The sequence below is a fragment of the Thunnus albacares genome, chromosome 6, assembly GCF_914725855.1.
Source record: "Thunnus albacares chromosome 6, fThuAlb1.1, whole genome shotgun sequence".
NCBI lineage: Eukaryota > Metazoa > Chordata > Actinopteri > Scombriformes > Scombridae > Thunnus > Thunnus albacares.
Genome location: NC_058111.1, coordinates 26536760 through 26555675, shown reverse-complemented (window position 1 = coordinate 26555675; position 18916 = coordinate 26536760). Strand labels below are relative to the sequence as shown.

The 18916-nt window shown below is 40.5% G+C and overlaps 1 protein-coding gene across 2 annotated transcripts in view; it reads left to right on the top strand.

The window, feature by feature from the left end:
* ankrd13b (ankyrin repeat domain 13B) overlaps positions 1 to 18916 on the top strand; it is a 40791-nt gene that overhangs the window by 3918 nt on the left and 17957 nt on the right. For both annotated transcript variants that reach the window (XM_044353614.1, XM_044353615.1), the window contains exons 3-6: positions 14069 to 14204; positions 16410 to 16534; positions 17491 to 17536; positions 18026 to 18169. In XM_044353614.1, the coding sequence (XP_044209549.1) occupies positions 14069 to 14204; positions 16410 to 16534; positions 17491 to 17536; positions 18026 to 18169 (451 nt within the window). The remainder of the gene's footprint in view (positions 1 to 14068; positions 14205 to 16409; positions 16535 to 17490; positions 17537 to 18025; positions 18170 to 18916) is intronic.

Here is an 18916-nt window from a genome sequence, read left to right as displayed (position 1 = left end):
ATTCAACATGCATCCGCATTCACATGCTCATTAGTGTCTCTTTCCTCAGCCCCACCCAGTTATCCAAGAACAAGTTTGTGTCTCAGACAGTATAATGACTGTATATACTTTTGGTATGTATAGCTGTATTGAGTGTGAGGCAACCTTGTATTTGATAAAGTGTTTTTTTCTAATCTTTCTGCCTTAGAACGACATTACTGTATGTATTTTGAGTAAGTATATCATCATTTTCAAAAGACACCAAAAGACCTCTTTGACCCTTTGCAATGTTCCCCAGTAACAATATTAAAATATGTGATGTAAGTTACCCACATTAAAAGGGTTTTTATTGTTCAATTTTCATAGCGCCTTGTTTTATGTTATCATATTGTACCCCAGCAGGTTTTGTAAGTACATCGTAACTTTAAAACAGACTGCAAGATATTGTACGCATTTATACCCAATTACACACCTTCTGTTTGTTACCCAGTGATGATATTACTATATCCTTTGAAATACAAAATTGTTACCTCATTACTGCCTAACTTCTTGACATCTTTTCTTGTACATACTTTTGTGTACCAGTAGATACTGTATTTGTTTGGTTCTGTATCCTGTATGTAAGCAAAATTACATTGTAGTTAATGAGCTACAATCATTAATTATTGACATGATATCTGTAAAAATTTCTCTACACTGAAAAGTTCTTAAAGTGGAAGTTTTGGCTGTGTTTGTTTTACACAAATAGGGTCAATAATTACTCCTCACAAACCCACATTCATTCATTTTTCAGGAACCTTTGAATCTATAAATATTTTATGATACAAATTTCATTACTCTTCTGCTGTTCATTTGAACCAGGAACCTTTATATTGTATCGTTGATCATTTTGAACTAAGTCAAACAGTCTGCCTTGTAGCAGGTCTTTTTCTATACTGCATGAGACAGAAAACTAATCTGTTGAATATCTCAACTACTTGCTGATGAACTTCAGTAGATCAATATGATTAGTCATCCACATTATTTGCTTGTGCTGGATAAAAGCTTTTTTAATGTACTGTACATCTACAGGACATTTTCTACCATCATGGCAAATGTCCCGTCAATGTATTCTGTAATGTTGTTTTTCACAGTAGAAACCTTTTGAAACCTGAACACGGTGTGACCTTAAGTCTATGAAATTTTAATCTATGCTGAGCCATACCATCTATTTCTATGGATCCCCGGGCTTCTTGACTATTTTGGATTTCAACAAAATAGAGAAAGAAAAAGAGGGATGAAGGCAGAGAATAAGAGTTTTCTCCATTTTTCACCACAAACATTATTCCATGCTCTTTTCATGCCGGCTCCAGAAGCACTCTCCAAGACCCTAAACCTCGGTAATCAGCTGTCTCTGTTTGATGGCAGATCAGAGCGAGTTGTGAGAAGACAGGTAGTAAACTACAGCAGGAAACAAAAGCTTTACTTCTCTCCACTTTTGTTCCCCTCTTACTGTTGATGAACTTCTGCTCAGGCTCATCTAGAACTGTAAATATTCAAACTAGCTCAGTCCCTCTTGCTCTGCTGCTTGCTGTGTGTGTTTGTTTGTGGGTGTATGCACACACATCGTGGTTTGCATTTTTTTTTTTTTTGCATAGTCAAACATTTTACATCCTCTATGAATTTATATCAGCTACTAAACTAATATAATTACCATCACATCAGCATCAGATCCCTGAACTCATTAGACATACAGTTTATAATATGATGTATTAAACTGAGCCCTTAGTTTGTATGTGTGGTGCATCTTACAGCAAACTAGGACAACACATACACACACACACACCACTCCAACTCAACTGCAGTCAGTCACACACACATGAAGCACACATGCAGCATGTGATACTGATTGCACGACGTCAAGAAGCATTCTGGATATCTGTGGCACTCCCATGGATCTGGTCGGTCCAACACATTTTGACAGCAGAGGGATTTTTTTAATAGCTGCAGGCAAGTTATGGAAGTTGAATGCTGCAGGAATTATTAACAACATTAACTTGTTAATTTAAATGTAAAATGTTAATCTGGCTACAGCTTCTAAAATGCCCACTCATGCAAAGCAGGGCACTAATATTATCACCCTGCCAAGTATGTCCAGGCCCTACTCCTGCCTGCTGGAATATCACAAGCATGAAAATCAAGGCCACCAGCCTACATTTCTCACCGACCTACTGTGACAATATCCAACTAGATATGGAAATACAGAAGAGCAGGTTAAGCAAGTTGGGGATTTTGATTGTGGTAATATTAATGCTGTTGAAAATAGATAAGATAAACCAGGTTTTGTGGTTTCATCGACTATATTCTTTTTTTTTTTCTTACATGTGTAGATTTGATCAATAGACATAAACTGCGCATGGCCAAACCTGGCATTGAGTCCTGTTTGTTGTCTATATACTGTATAAGGAAAGGTTTGTTGTCACTGTTGAAACATTACTTTGTTGGGACACTGAACATTATTCAGTCATTTTTTGATGATTGACATCTTGTATTGGCAGGTCCAAGTTGACTAAATCCAATCCATGCAGACCTTGACTTGTCTTGTACTGTTTATTTGAACAATAATAGGTTTTTCTCTGGTTGATGGATGACTGACAGCGAGATCCTACCCTCACTTGCATGTACACATATACACTTTCACTTTTATAGAAACTGAAGACAGAGACAGATTCCTATTATGAGAAAACACCCATGCCAGAAAAGACGAAGGGAGCATAAAAGAGGAAGAAGAGACATGGAGCGACTACACACGATCCCTGTTGCAACAATATATTATTAAAATACAGTGCATTGTGATAGTTCCTATGATATCACATGATGGGCATTAGGATATCACATTATGGCCATGCTGTTGCAGACCAAATAACAAAGGCAGCATTGTGCAGTTATTGCATGGTCTCTGATGAGTTAGGTTCCCACTCAGCTGTGGAGGAACAGTGTATTATCACTGACCTCTGTAAATAAAGGTAATCCACAGCCGTCTCCATATCAGAGCTTTTAAAACCCACCCGGCCTTTGGTGAAATGATGAGACTCATTTAATTTCACTGTGTGCATGCATCAAATATCCGGCACTGCTCCTGATCACATTCTTATTTCCTTGCAGCACAACAATGCAATGAATGGCAGGTTGATGTGTAGCTACATTGAAAGTTTGCTATCCAACCCGTATGGTATGGGAATGTGAAACTATATGTATGTATGTGTGAGTGAGTGAGTGAGTGAGTGAGTGAGTGAGAGGAGCAGAAATGCTGCCACAGCAAGCTACAGTGGAATAATTGGTACATCGGATATCATTGTTGCGATGCAAAGCCACAGAGAGGAAAGTGAACATAGTAACAGGAGGAGTGGTTGAGTAAATGCCAGAGACACACAGCTGACCACAGAGAGAAAGGGAAAGAAAGAGATGGACCAGTAAAATAGGAAGAATAACAAGCAGAGGGGGATAAAAGAAGGGATGATAGGTTTTTGGGGGGGGGTTTTGCTGTGCTCACCAGTCATGAAATAAGGTGGATGCTAAGGAGGAGGCTGACAAAGAGGTAGGAGGTGGTGAAACAGCATAAGGAAGAGGACAATATTGACGGACTGAGTCAGGGAGTGGAGGCAGGTGATGAAGAGAGTGAAAACAAAGAGGAGAAGAGAGTAGAGGAGAGCAGGAAAATAATGACAGTCTTTGACCATGAACAGAGTCTGTCTGGGTTGCACACAGACATAAAAGCGCAGCGTGATTGAAAAAGAACAGGGCCGTGTAAAGAGTGATGGTCTATCTCAAGACAAAGGCAGGAAATGACATCGAGATCTCTGTTCTCTTCCTCCGTTGCTGTTTCTCGTCTGTGTCTCTCTGACCCTGGCTCTCTCTTTCTCTCGGCGCATGGTTTCATTATGAAGCCCGCGGTAAGGTGCTAATGGTAAATCAGCATTGTAAAATCTTATGCTGGGTTGCTTGGTTGCTGGCTTTAGGGAACAGAGCCATAAATAAGGGTTCGCAAGTTCATTTCCTTCACTCTAGGCCTGCATCTTTACGCCAGCCATCTGCTATCTGCTTACTCAGACTAAGCACCTGTCTACTTCAAGCCTCTTCTCTTCTCTTAGCCTTGTTCCTTGTTCTCCTTGTCTCCACTAATCACATCCATCCACTGTAACATTTTCCTTATCCTCTCCCCCTGGTGCCATCCATCCATCCAACCCCACCCTCACCCCTCTTACTTGTAATGAAACCCAAGTCCTAATTTGAGCATATAGCAAAGCCACAAAGAGATGCCATGAAGGCTTGGTTGGGATCTAGTTAAGTTGCTGAAAGCTTTTAACACAGGGAGATAATGAGACTTGTGTAGATTGACGGTAAATGGTAGAGGAAAAGGGGAATTGGTAATGAAATAAAGGAGAAAGGAATTTGTTTGCAAGATAAAGAAAAATGCAAGTAAAGATCCATTGAACAGACATCCAGTAGGGATAACATGTCTGTGGCACTTCTCTTCAATTCCCGCATCACTGATCCAGTACAAATCACTTGTAGAATTGGCATCCTCCCATCTGAATGTTTCAGCCACCATGTTTGGTGGTTTTATGCACTGTTTTATTAATCTTTCATGTGGTTTTGTGGGCCAGCCAGTTTCTCACAAGAGGCCATCATCGCCCAGGCTGTGCTCAGCACAGGTGCAGGTGTCCTGACCTCATCTGGGAACATTGTCAAAACTTGGAGCAGCTCCTGAACCCTGTGATTATTCCTCTCATGCAAGAGTCTGGCGAGGCATATATCATTACTCGGGTAGAGGTTAATGTGTTAGTAAAGTTCCAGTGAAGTTCAACAGTTGATTATGGCGCAGCAACAAGGATGAACTATTGTGTTGTTGTGGTTAATGACCCGTTTAAATGTTGTGGGAAGAGTTTCTAATGGGGAGTTTCAAAAAGGTTGCCCATCAGTTTTAACTATCAGGAAATCATACTGGTAAGCCACCCTGGAAAAAGTCTATGCAGTTTACGGAAAATAAAACTGTCTCGAAGGAACAATGCAGCTTTCCAGCTTTGGAGCAGTGGATCAATTTTTTATCTTCATACAGATTATCAAAAAGATCTTGAGCTTGTCAATTTAATTTACATGTGTTATGTATAGCTTGAAAAAACAGCTGGTCTTAAAGGATAAGGCTGGTGATTTTCTATATTTTTCTTATTGTCAACAAATCTCATGTGCAGAGCCAAACCAACAATGGACTCATCCTACTTGCAAGTATTGTGCGTGTATCCAAAGCCTGATATATCATAGTCCTCTGTGCAATAAACCTTTATTATTGTCCAAAAGCTATTAAAAACTTGTCAATGAGCGACACCACTACGCTGGGTGACATGTTCCTTCACCACAAAGAGTTTTGGGCACATTAGTTAGTTTAGAAATGGCTCCAAAGACTAATAACAGCAGTAGTAATATGTAAGGCAGACACCACTGCACATGCACGGGAACGTGGTTCTGCTTAGAGATTCACTAGCTTGTCATGCTACATATCAAAGCCTCTTGACTTTGTACCAAAGTTCTTTGAGAAATTTACAATGTAGTACAAAGTCAAGAGGTTGTCATATTTAGCACAAGGAACATGTCACCCAGTGCAGCAGTGAAGCTCATTGAAATGTTTTTAATAGTTTTTGAACAACAATGGAAGTCTATGGCACAGAGGAATATGAAGTATAAGACTTTGGATACACACACAATACTTGTAACTTAATCAGTTCACTGTTGGTTTTGGTTGACCAGTTGACAAGAAGGAAAACATAGAAAATCAACAGCCTTATCCTTTAATCCTGTTTTGTAGTATTTGTAATAGTCTTTTCTTGTGTTTTGAATAATAATTTGAGGAAAAACCTTGGGGGCAAACAAGATTTTCAGATTTCAATTCCATACAACCGTGTTAAAAAATATAGTTTTTACGGATTATAGCAGCCTGTGGTGGTGGATTCAGATCTTTGTACTATAGTGTACACTGTTTTAACTAGTCTATGTGTTTAATACTTCAATATGCTGACATTTCTAAATGAATTTCAAGGTGAAACGTTCACTATGCTGCCACCACCAATTTCGGCATTAAAAAGGGACTTCTCCAGTACAAGTCCAATTACACATAAATAAAGACACACAGATAAACCATTTAAAATATGATATTCCTTTAATTTGACCTGCCCATTGTGGGGCAGTGAAATACTAAATGGCTCTGAGAAAATGACCCTCTGGTTTCATTATCAGCTCCAGCTCAGCACTACCATCTCTTGCCAGATCACTGGGTTCACCTGAAATTGCTACATAATTCACATCCTCTCTCTCTCACACACACACGCGCGCGCACACACACACAACTCACAAGAAAGAAAGTGACAGCTGTGTTGTTTCAGTCCAATAGGCTGCATTATGTGATTATGCTCTTTTATAGCGTATGCACTGTCTGTCTCATTCAAACAAAAGATTTGCTCTCTCCATCTGTGAGTGTGCCTGCATCTTTGTGAGTGTGAGGAGTAAAGAGGAAGTGCTGGCTCTCTGCTCTATGCATCGCTCTCGGCCTGCATGCATGTCTTCCCTGGTGTTATGGTGAGGTCTGTCAGCTCACTGCAACAAACAGGTGTCAGCACCTTCAGATAAACATCAGAGAAACTCTCTCTTTGCTTCTGTTGCTTCTGACAGGTCCATCAGCATCCCACCCTTTTGCGCTTTTCTCTATCTCTGTCTCTGTGTCCGCCTGCCTATCTCGGGGATGACAGCAAACAGACGAAGTGCACCGAAACAGAGAAAAAATTAAATATTCTGCAATGTAGGTCAGCGTACATTTGGTCTTATTTCCACTGCTCAAATTCATTCACAGCCTTTTTAATGCACCTGCAAGTAAATCTTGGCTGCATGAAGACGAGTGTGAGACACTGTGAGAGGTTTTGTTATTCTTCGGTGAGGTTATCGTCACCGCTCACTCCGCTCACTCTATCATCTGTGACGCAGGTTTTGTGCTGTCCTTTTATTTCTGAAGCGGTGTCACACTGAAAATGGATCAGGGTTTCATGGCAGTCTAGCGTTTGTCAAAGTCTCCTCTGGATGGAGAGTCACAGAGGCGAGAAGGGAGGCAGGGGGGAGGAAAAGTTATTTTTATTCTCCTCCCTCCCATCGCTACCCTCTGCTCCTGTGCGCCCTGTGCACAAACATTTTGGGAAAGCTGCTGTATGTGTATATGCGCAATTTTGTGCGTGTGCGTGCGCGGTGTTTGCATGAAAGATTGATGTTGGCCTAAGTACCTGCCAAGCTGCATCAGGCCAGGCACACACTGAGCAAGGGAGAGAGAGAGAGAGGGGGGGGGGGGAGACGAGGGAGAGAGAAAGAGCAGATGCCACAGATAGAGATGCCTATCAATAATGCAACCTCCACTGAGCTCACTATTGAGGGAGGGCGAGATGAGAAAGAACGAATGAAAACAGAGGAAGGGAAGGAGGGAGGAGAGGATCACTAGGAAAGAGTGTGATTATAAGGCATAGATATGGGTTAAGGAGAGACAGAATGGAGACAGAGGAGGAGAGTGAATGCGGCAAAGGAATAAATTGTTCGGGTGACGAAGAAAAGCAAAGTAGAGCAAGGACAGAGATACAGATCTGTAAGAAAAAGTTTCTACAAAACAGCAGCGGAGGCGTTAAATAGGTTTTACAGCAGAAATAGAGGTAGAAGGCATTTAAGGATGAAAAGAGGACAAATTGAAGGGAAATGTGAACAGTGTGCTTCTATTAAGTTAAAATTGTATGCAAACACATGCAGAGCTGCCAGCGAGCGAAAAAGAAAAGAATTCTCGCATCTCATTATAAATGCAAAGTTTCCTTCTTATAACTATTTATATGTCATCACCATAATGAGAACATTTCTTCTTGTAATGGAACAGTTTGACATGACGCTGTTATTGTGATCCATTTTTATAAGGAGAACAAGATCTCGGCAACTACAGTGAAGGAAGAATGCAACATTATAACATCATTTTCTGTCTCTGGTTGAAAAAGCGAGTAGACAAAATGCTTTGTAGTGTCTGCATACTAATGACGATCTCATCTGTATTCCTTAGCACAAGCTAAAGGTTAGAAGCTCGCTCTAAAAGGAAGTAAGACTTGATTAGTTCATTCAAATGGCCACACATCGCCTTTTCTGCAGTAGCAGCAACACCACTTTTCTCTTTTCAATTCCTTGTCTGATTATGTTTTATATTTGAATTATATATTGCATTATGACTGGTCAACAAAGCATCAGTATCATTAACCATTTATAAAACGTAGAAAGTAGAAAGTAGTAAAAAAAAAACATACAAATGCATGATTATTAAAATGTGATATATGTCTTGTTTTAGCAACAAAAATGTAAAATAAATACATACATAAATCTTATAGCAGTGGATAGACACCTGCAGAAATCTTTCATGACATGCTCAATGGTGTTTTTTATCAGTATGGACCTGATTTGTGTTTAATTTACTTGCTGTGTAGTAAATACACTCTCCGGCTATCTATATGTTATCCATCTTTCTGTCTTTTTTAATGCCTTAAATGATTTCTCAGCCAGTGTGAGATGTAACAGAAAACACACTTCATCTAGCCATGTGCCACACCCTTCATTACGGGCTGGATGTGACCAGAATATGCCCTCCGTGGTGATATCATTGTTGAGTGAAGAGAGAGCCAAGAGACGAGCGGGGATGACATAATGTCCCTACTGTAACTACCGAACCACACAAACGACCAACGAGAATGGCCTCTATGTGTGTGTGTGTGTGTGTGTGTGTGTGTGTGTGTGGGAGAGAGAGAGAGAAAGAGAGAGAGTACATGACCCATTAGTTGCAAACAACTCTTTTCTCCAGAGAGTTCCTGTTTTGTTAACGGGGGAGGGGAGTCTTCTTCATCATCATTTAGTTCCCAGTTTATGTGTGTGTGTGAGTATGTGTGTGCAAAAAAAAAAAAAAAAAAAAAAAAAGTTGTGTTGTGAAAGTGTTTTTCAACTGAACATTGTTCACGTGTGAATGAGTAAGTATGTCAGTATGTCTGCAGGTCAGTGTGTGTAGTGGTGGGAGGACATTAGCCCTAAAGTGGCCTTAAGTGGTGCTCTTGTGTTTATGTGAGTGTGTGTGAAAAAGGTGTCTGCCACTGATGGTAGTGTGTTTCTGTTAACTGCACTGCAATGCAAACTGAATAGCTTAGCATGTTGCTTTGTGTCACCACCGCTTTTTCACTCCTCTTTAAGCCTCCTCTTGAATTCTGTCTTGTAAATACTCTTTTTGAAATTAAACTGTAGCTGCTCGCTATGCGCTCTACTAACTCTGACTGCTGTCTGTCACCACATTCAATTTCTCCCTGTCCCGGCTACTTTTGATGCAAATTGGACCAAACGAACCACATCGAATCATTAAGGCTACTGTTTGAGAACGTTGCTGTTTTCTGACAGCGCTCAAAGGTGTTATCACAATAAATTTCTCACATACTTGTGTTGATTTGAAAATTCGACAAGGGGTAGGCGCTGGTTACCAATGATGACGGAGAGCTGATGGTGGAGAGGTTGCTCGATGAAGATATCAAGCCATGCCTGTTTTGCCTTTGAGCAAGGCGCTAAAGCCGGTTCTGAGTTTGAATGAGGTCAAAAATAGCACTCAATAACATTTCAGGCTTTAATCTGGCATCCTTGCTTAATGGATGTCGTAAATAATACTGCATGCCTGGAAGTATAATGCATCACAGAGAAGTGCAAGGTAAGGAGGAAAAAAAAAAAGTGAGGAGGAAAAAATATAAACCAAGAAGACAGGTGAAATATATTCTCCCATTCTTTCTTTTTTAATTATGACTTTTAGCCAGACAGCAGCTACATCAGGTGTAGCTGGGAAGAGGGAAGCAGCTACAGAAGCTAACAGCTCAGTGGATTGGTCGATAGTCTCCCTGTCATCCTGTGTTATATATTGTACACACTGTTTTCTGGCAGCATCCTGTACTCTCACCGACCTGTCTTCTCCTACTTCCTCCCTCTTCTCTGTGATCACCCCGCTGCCATCCTTTCTTGACTTTCCCTCCCTATCTTTCTGTTTCCTACCACCTTACCACATGTTTCTGTTCATCCCTCTTTCACCCGTCCCTTCCCTTGTGTCTTTAAGCTGCATTTCCACCCTCAGCTCTTGTATATAGAGTAATTTAAATCGAGTACAGCTGGAAAAATAAGCCTATACTGAAAATCACCAACATTGCATGCAGCCACTTGAAGGGGGGAGCAATGGATGAAAGGACAGCTGTGAGACAGTACAACTGCTGTAAACAGAAAAGAAATTAAAGAAAAGTCAAGTAGCTCTTTTTTCCATTAGCCCTGTTGCAGTCTCTCTGTTTCTCTCCCTTAAATGTCCTAACAACAATATGTGGGGCGTTTCTCTCCAAAATACCATTTAAATTATGGGTGGAAATGTTTTCCAAGACTTGCTATTGATACTATTGAGTGGTGAGTTACACTTGCTCACATGTCTCTTTCTCTTCCGCATGTTGTTTAAATGATGTAAGCCTTAGTTTGGACTTTGAAATCCTTCCTGTGACTTTAGCTCTCCACATTTATGCTGCCTAAGCACATGTTGTCAGCAGTGTCACTGTGGTGCACACACACAAACACAAACACACAGAGCACTGAAAGTGGCTGTATTTGCATGTTATACCTGGACTCCTTTCGTTGTCCGGCTCACTCAAACAAAGCTGACTGCTCTTTTGCTTCCCCCGCGTTGCTATGACACCCCCTCCCTCTATTCCCCAGTCTCCACAGCTCCAGAGGGACTCCCTCCTGTTGTTGTCTCCTTCAGTTCCCTTCTCTGCCTCCCTCTCTCTTCGCTCTCTTTTGCCTTCTGTTCTCCTTCCTCACCCCTCCCCATATCTATGTTTGCCATAGCCATCGCTTGCAACAGCAATCCATCGCTCTTTTCTGTTTCTTTTTTTTTTTCCCCCCCGTCTTTGCCTGTCTCACATGTTGCTGACAGGCAGTTCCTTACAATTGATATGCACATTTTTCATGTCTGTTTACAGTTTGTGTCTCTTACTCTGTCCCAGGGTTACTTTAGAAGGAGCTGAGGAGAAGAGAAAGCTGCTGAGTGGATAGTTAGAGATCATACACAGATAATACACCTATTAACACACTGAAACCATGCTATCATGCTCTTCTATTGAATTAGGCTTTACCAGAAGTCAATCCAGTACATATTTAAATATTTTAATGTGTTATTTTCATTGCGTATGTGAGCATTTGTGTGTGTATTTTAGTGTCTGTGTTTGCATCCATACCCTTGTCCATGTTTGTCTGTATCCCATGCAGTTTTCCTCATTTCCCTTGCAAATAATTGAAACAGAAGGCTGCAGTAACTGATTGATAGTGTAACTGCTGGGTCTGTCTCTGTCTCTGCTCACAATGTGTGTTTCCTGGAGTGTAACAGTTAACCTGTGTTGGACACTGGCTGCCAGTTATTTTTATTATCATATTCCTAGCCCAATAAACATTTACGACACCTTCCTCATATCAAGTTTTTTGTTTGGTCTATTCTCAGTTGCGTAAAATCTATAAAACATTCCTCTCCCCATAAACTGCTTTGATTTAAAGATGTATGCGGACCAATAAGGACTCATACTTGCTCAGCTATATTTCTGATACATTGTACATAGTAATATTATAAACACACTATAAAGAACAACTGAGGCACTGACAATATTCTCCACATTTATATTCCTCGAAAGAATTTTCCACAGCTTCCCCAAAGTCTTTAAGTGCTGATTCTGAGTCACGCTACACTCATCTCTGAGAGTAATCCTTAATTAGAATTCAAGCCTGCAACGGATTGACAGAACTGACCTTGGATCAGCCCAGGCCCGGGATAATGGTTGCCGTCAGCAGCACTGTTTAATTGTATGGCAGAACTGAGATCAGTGTAGAATAAGTTGCTGATTTTTGGAGCGCACTGCAGACAGAAGCAACATCAAAACAGTGGTGCATAGGACGGCCTGGGCCCTGAGGAATGGACAGAGAGAGGGATGGGCCGTTTCGCACACAGCAATACAGCTAGTGGTTGATTAAATTAAATGAATTGCGTGGAGACTTGACATCTCATCAAGTGTACAAGCACCAGCTCGTGTTGTAATAAACAAATTGTTGCTACTGTAACAGACGAGTCTTGCTGATCAGTAATGACGTCACCCTGTCTCTGCTGTAGAAACTGCGACAATACTTTCTAACATCGGCTCACTACTTATTCCCATGACTAAACATATCAAAATCAGATGATATATGTTATGATATATGAGATGTTTTTTTTTCCTTTCACCTATCCATGACGTATGCCTACAGGCATCCGTTATTCATTCATTATGACAAAGGCAAAATCCTTGTGCCCTGGAAAATTGTGCATCCTTTAAAGATTAGTTTTGGTAAGTGCACTTCTTGACTTCTTGTCGAAAGTCTGTCCATTAAAGTTCAGATGAAACGGCATTTCCAGAGTATCTAACTTCCATATCGTGACATATCTCCGAGTGAAACAGGATAGACAGTCAGGACATAACGTTGTGAGGAATTTGAATGTTGAAAAGTGGGCGTGTCATAACAAACAAACAAACAAACTACTACTACTACAAACTACTACTCACCTCCTTGGTGACATCCACCAGCATATGTCATATTTTGTTTTACAGGAAGAAAACATGATTGGATTTTGATATAAAAATACAAAGACATTGATTTTTTTTCTATATATTGTTAAGTAGGTGCACAATATGACTGAGGATGTGATCTAAAAGGGTTAAAAAGGCATTTTCCATTTCATCTCCACTTTAAATATGAAACTATAGCCAGGAAACAGTTAGCTTAGCTTAGCATAAAGACTGGAAGCAGGGGGAAATCAAGCCTGGCTCTGTCTGAAGATAAAAAAAACCCAAAAACCTATCAGCACCTATAAAGCACAGATTAACTATGCAACTATATAACTATGCAAAGCATAAAAATAACATCATTTTATGGGATGTTATAGCTGGAAGTCACTGTGTGTGGCCAACAATTAACACCTGCTAATCAACATATTTTTAGAGGTGCTGGTAATGGACTTTTTAAACTTTGGACAGAGCTAGGCTAGCTATTTCCTCCTGCTTCCAGTCTTTATGCTAAGCTAAGGTAATAGCCTACTGGCTCTAGCTACATATTTAGCATACACCCATCTACTCATCTAACACTGGGCAGGAAAGCAAATACGGGTTTCCACAAAATGTCAAACTATTTCTTTGCAGACTTGAAAAAGCATGAAGCAGGCCACAAAATTAGATATACACAATTTTTCATGGCCTGGCATTGAACAATAACCCCTTTTGTTCTTTTATTTGTTTGGCTTAAATATGCACCCAATGTTCTGTAGAAAAAACAAATACTATTGGTCTGAAAGAGGCTCCATAATAAACTGTATGTAATAAGTATTTTGCTCAGTGTCATGACAAACTGAGATGAGTGCTGCTTATTTACTTTACCTGTTCACATTCTTGGCCAAGATTCAAACTGGCAAACCTTTAAGCTGAAAGTTGCATCTTTTGAAGAATAGCGGACAGAAGGCTGCTTAAAAAGCTTTAGGTGGGTGTGGAGGCCTGGTTAAAACAGTAGCTAATCCCAGTCCATCCAGCCCAGAAAATAAGTGGGATGCTGCAGGAGTGTAGCACCCAGCCACGTTGGAGTGCTGACAGATCAATTAGCACCTGTCACTGTCTCTCTTTCCATCTCTCTGTCGTCATCGTCACGCTTGTGTCTCTATTATATTTGTCTGTTTCTTCTTACCACTCTGTCTGAGCTAGAAGAGCACTACAATGATATGAAATTAACCCCAATTTCCTCTCCTCCTACTTTATCTCTCTGTGTCTGCTTTCCTCTTTTCCTCTACTCCACCCCTCTCTTATTTTCTTTCCCTCCATTTCCTTAATCTCTGCTTCTCTCTCTTTCTGTCCATTTACTTCCCTCTCTTTTCTATTCTTTCTCTTCTCCCTCTTGTCCTCCTCTCCCCCCTTCTTGCATCCAGACTGATTTAGAGTCTCTGGACCCTCGTGGCCGGACTCCTCTCCACCTGGCTGTCACGCTGGGCCACCTGGACTGTGCCAGGGTCCTGCTGCAGCACGGAGCTGACGTTAGCAAGGAGAACCGCAATGGATGGACCGGTGAGTGTGTGTGTGTGTTGGGGGGCAGGGCACTGAGCTTATTTGTGTGTTAGTAAAACACAGTGTGCAGTGTACACGATGTATTATTGGGTGCTGTGTAAGGGTTGTAGTTTGTTTCAAGATAAAGGTGCTATGAGCAGCATTTTATACAATAATATATAGTTGTTATATTAATTATGACACTCTGGTATAATTATAGTAAACAATGAGACCACGGTGGAGATGATTGGTAGTTTCTATCTCACACCAGTGGTTAATGTGGGTACTCAAAATTATGACCACACTTCCCAGGAACCCTTTTGCTTTCTTTGGAAGAATATGTTATGGATTTTTACTCCTCATAGTATTTATCATTGCTAGAAACTGGCAAAGCTTTTGTTCTAATTGCACTAGTAGAACAGTGCCATCCTCCCTTTATATGTGCTGTACAGAAATGCACACAATCTCAATAACTCTCGCAGTCTTGATGGTCTTTTTTATTTATGGTAATTAACATTGTATAAGTGTGAAAATGATTTATGGGTAACACAAATCATAAGTTATGACATCATAAAACATAAATCAAAAAATCAGGAACTAACTGATAACTGATGAACAAATAAGTAACAAGTAGTTCCCGAAAAACTAGTTCATGATTTGTTCTTTACTCATTCCTTAGTAACTAAAGGCATTTTTGTACCTTTACTATACAGTTTTACCATTTATTGATGTTAAAATGCTACTTGCAGCACCTTTAATGTCAATAAATAAGTTTTTCAAAGGGAGATAGTCTGATCATAAAGACACACTGGATATGTAAAAAAAACAATTGTCTGACACTGCCTCCCCCATTTCTTGCTTGCTGTTGTAGGCATGTCAATATGGGAGCTGTATATTGAATCAATAAGCAATCATTAGGAAGCATTGAATAAATGAGGAACATCTCCTTGTAATGCACTGTGCCCTGTTGGTCTTAACACTGACTTAATGGATGTGGACCATGTGAATAATAAACATGTGTTGATGACTGATTTTTTGTCACCCACAGCAGTGACAAGCATTCAGACTAACAACCTACATGTGAATGAGAGAAACCTTTGACAAGGTTTTTAATTACTGTATGTACAAAGGAGGCAGTTTCTGCCATTCTTGCATGTTTGCACATCAAAAGAGCTTAATGCCATATATAGCCGTAGTCATCTGCCGTAAACCAGTGAAAAAACAAATCACAAATGGCCTGAAAATGCAGTGATTTTGGAGGTGGCCTCCTTGGTTACAATAAAAAACTCCAGTAATTTATAATATATGATATGTTATACACTGTATTTGCAAAATGGCTTTCAATAAAATTTTCACATTTCCAACTGGCACTATTTTACAATGGCAGTGGACAGTTTTGGCCTCTTGATGAATAATTCTGATTGGTTTTGAAAATACAAACCAATCACAACACTCGAACACTCTCCGTTACCACGTCTTTCACAGAGCGACAGGCGGCTGCTGCCAGACATCTCTACTCTGCTGACACTGTGCAAATGTAATGTGGAGATATGTCTTGCAATGGGAGAGTAATGGAGTGTGAAATCAATTATTTTTTTAACCTTGAAATTACATTGGCTGATGTAACACCCTTTACTCCAATAAGTATTGTCCATATCCCACCTTCATCGTTAGATTTTTGGGGTTTTTTGCGGTTGTTCCCTTTTTGATTGTGTAACGCTGCACGTAAATGGATTCTTGATGGTGATGGATTAATTGCTATAAAAGTGAAACCTTTTGTTCTTCTTTCTGTGTTGCGTCTGTGTTTGTAGAGTATCATAAAGTAATCTTTTGTGTATCTTAATCTGATTACTGTGTCTGTAAATGCACTCACTGGTTTTGTTATTACATTATAAGAATCCAACTACATGTTGATTGTTTCAACTGCGTGTGTATATGTGTGTGTGTGTTAGCCTTTATTCAGATGTCTGCTTATAAAGAGAGAGAAAGGAAATTGTTCTATAATTGTTCCAAGTGTAGAACAGCCTGTAAGATTAACAGCAAAGTGGCGGTCTGATGAATGATGGGCGAGCTGCAGTAATTGGTCCTACCAGCTTTTCCTTCGGCCTACTTCAGTTTCGGCAATTCTCACTGACCCCTGAAATTGTTCATGTACATAAATTTTAGATGAGGCCTGAGTGATTGGCTCTGTTTTACTCTCTCTGTCTCTCTCTCTCTCTCACTCAGTTCTTCAGGAGGCGGTGAGTACCAGAGATCCAGAATTGGTGCGTCTAGTGCTTCGTTACCGTGACTACCAGAGGACTGCCAAGAGACTGGCGGGCATCCCCATCCTTCTGGAGCGACTGCGCCAAGTGGGATTTCACACAAACACTTTCATGCACACATGGAAAAAGAAACACTCTCATGACCGCACACACACACACACACACACACATCCATGAACACAAACAAAATTACATACATGAAACAAAACTACAAAGGCAGAGTTGCATTCATTTGAAATGTAGATTCTTTGTAATATTTACATTTTTGTTTTCTAAGGGAAAATATTCTTGGATTTGTTTGAAGGTATTAATAACTTTGTTTACTATTTGACAAGGGAGATACACTCGCAGGGATGGGTCTCTGTGTAGCAAAACCCTCTGCCTCTAGGTAATTTGAGTCATTGCTATTCCCTTGAGCACCGTAGCAGTGATGGAAAAGCAGCCTGTAGAGAAAGTTGACTCTTATAATCCTGACAGGAAAGTGTGGAGGTGCAGCAGATCGTTTTGAAGATGCTGCAGCGGTAGAGCTGCAGAGAACAGTAGCAGAGGTGCAGAAAACTGCCTTCACACAGTCTGTCTTCCTGTGTATCTCCTCCAGCTGGCTCCCTGATACAAATACACACTAACACACATTCACACACACACACACACACACTAACACATTCATATGGTAGACACAACACCCTCACACTTTGAAAATGACAATGAGTACTCGTACATCTCACCCACATCATTCTCCATCTATCCCTCCATCCATCAGTTCTATAATTAACTTACACACACATACACACACACACACACAAACACACAACCACTTCTCCATGCCAGTCCCACCATCTTTGGCACAGACAGTGAAGCAGCATCACTGCATTCTCCCCATTTTTCTTTCCCTCCACTTTGCTATTCTCCTCTCTGTTTCTATCCATCTTTAAATTCATCACTCTCTCTTTTTCTCTTCCTCCATCTCTCTCTTCATCCCACTCTCTCTCTTTCTTTATGTACATCACTCTCTCATTTGTCCTTGCTCTCTTCTCTCTGTCCAGGCCCAGGATTTCTATGTGGAGATGAAATGGGAGTTTACCAGCTGGGGTGAGTCCAGTTCTCTGTGTGTCACTCCAGTCAGTAAAGCAGTCCAGTAGCAACCAGTCAGAATTAATCATGTTCATCATGTTAACATCTCCCTCTGGGGATGAAGAGGCCTGTTTCTTCCTGTTGTACTGGACACTGATTCTCATGCACTTCCTGGCCTTGGTTTTGGAATTAAATAGCATGTGCTATTTATATCAAGTGATTTACAAAACCACAAGTGGACGTACTTCCACTGTGTATGATTTATAAAAGTTGAGACTATTGTATGTTTATTTTTATACAGAATATTGTTGTTGTTACATGTCTGTTCTGAAACCTATTGTTGGACTTATCAGGGAACAGAGCCAAAGTACTTCTAGCATGAACCAAATAAAAACACCAGAAGGATGATTGACGTTTGCTGCATTAGAAATTACAGGAAATTGGGGAAATTACAGTGTTTCTGTCTAACTTATTATGATTTAAAAGTACATCTATGTTTGTCCTCAGTGCCCCTGGTGTCTCGTATCTGCCCCAGTGACACCTACAGAGTCTGGAAGAGTGGTCAGTGTCTCCGCGTTGACACCACCCTGATGGGTTTTGAACAGATGACCTGGCAGAGAGGAAACCGAAGCTTCATTTTCAGGGGACAAGGTCAGAAGTCCAGCTCCAACTCCAACAAACTCCATTTCCAGTCTTAATGCCAAGTTAAGCTAACCATTTTCTGGCTGTAGCTTCATTTATAGCGCACAGCGAACATGAAAGTTGTATCGATTAACTTCTCTAACTCAGCGAAAAAGCAAATAAGTATTTTCCCAAAATGTTGAACCATTCCTTTAAGATATGTGATCAGATTGCGCAATGGCTTGTGAATGTACAGTGAGCATGTTTTTGTCACACTGTCTCCTTTCCCTTTTGCTTCCTCCGACTGTCCTTCCTCTATTCCTTCATCTTCCTCTGTGTCTCCTGGTTTTCCATTCACATTTGCATTCAGTCCAATAAAACAGCGGTGAAATATTGAGCAGAAAGATCACAGGCTATAAACAGTGCCTGCATGTGATGCTGCCGTTATTATTTTGGTAGTGTAATGTTTTACAAAATGAGGTGATGGAGCACCATCTGGAAGACATCACTGTTTCCCCTGGCTGATTGTGTAAATTCACAGGTCCAAGATGAATTTCTAGAAACACATTCTTGTATTTATCAGTTGCACTTGCTTCAAGTAAATGTTGAGAGGAAGAAAATTCACAGAGACAGGTGCAGGTGTGACCACGCTTTACTTTCGAGGATGATCCTTTCTCTTTCCACCTACCTCTTTCTAGCCTCACTGCACAGCGCTTTCCACTGGCTCCTCTCTGTGTTATTTCATCCAGTTCTTTTATTTTTATCTTTCTTGCTCTC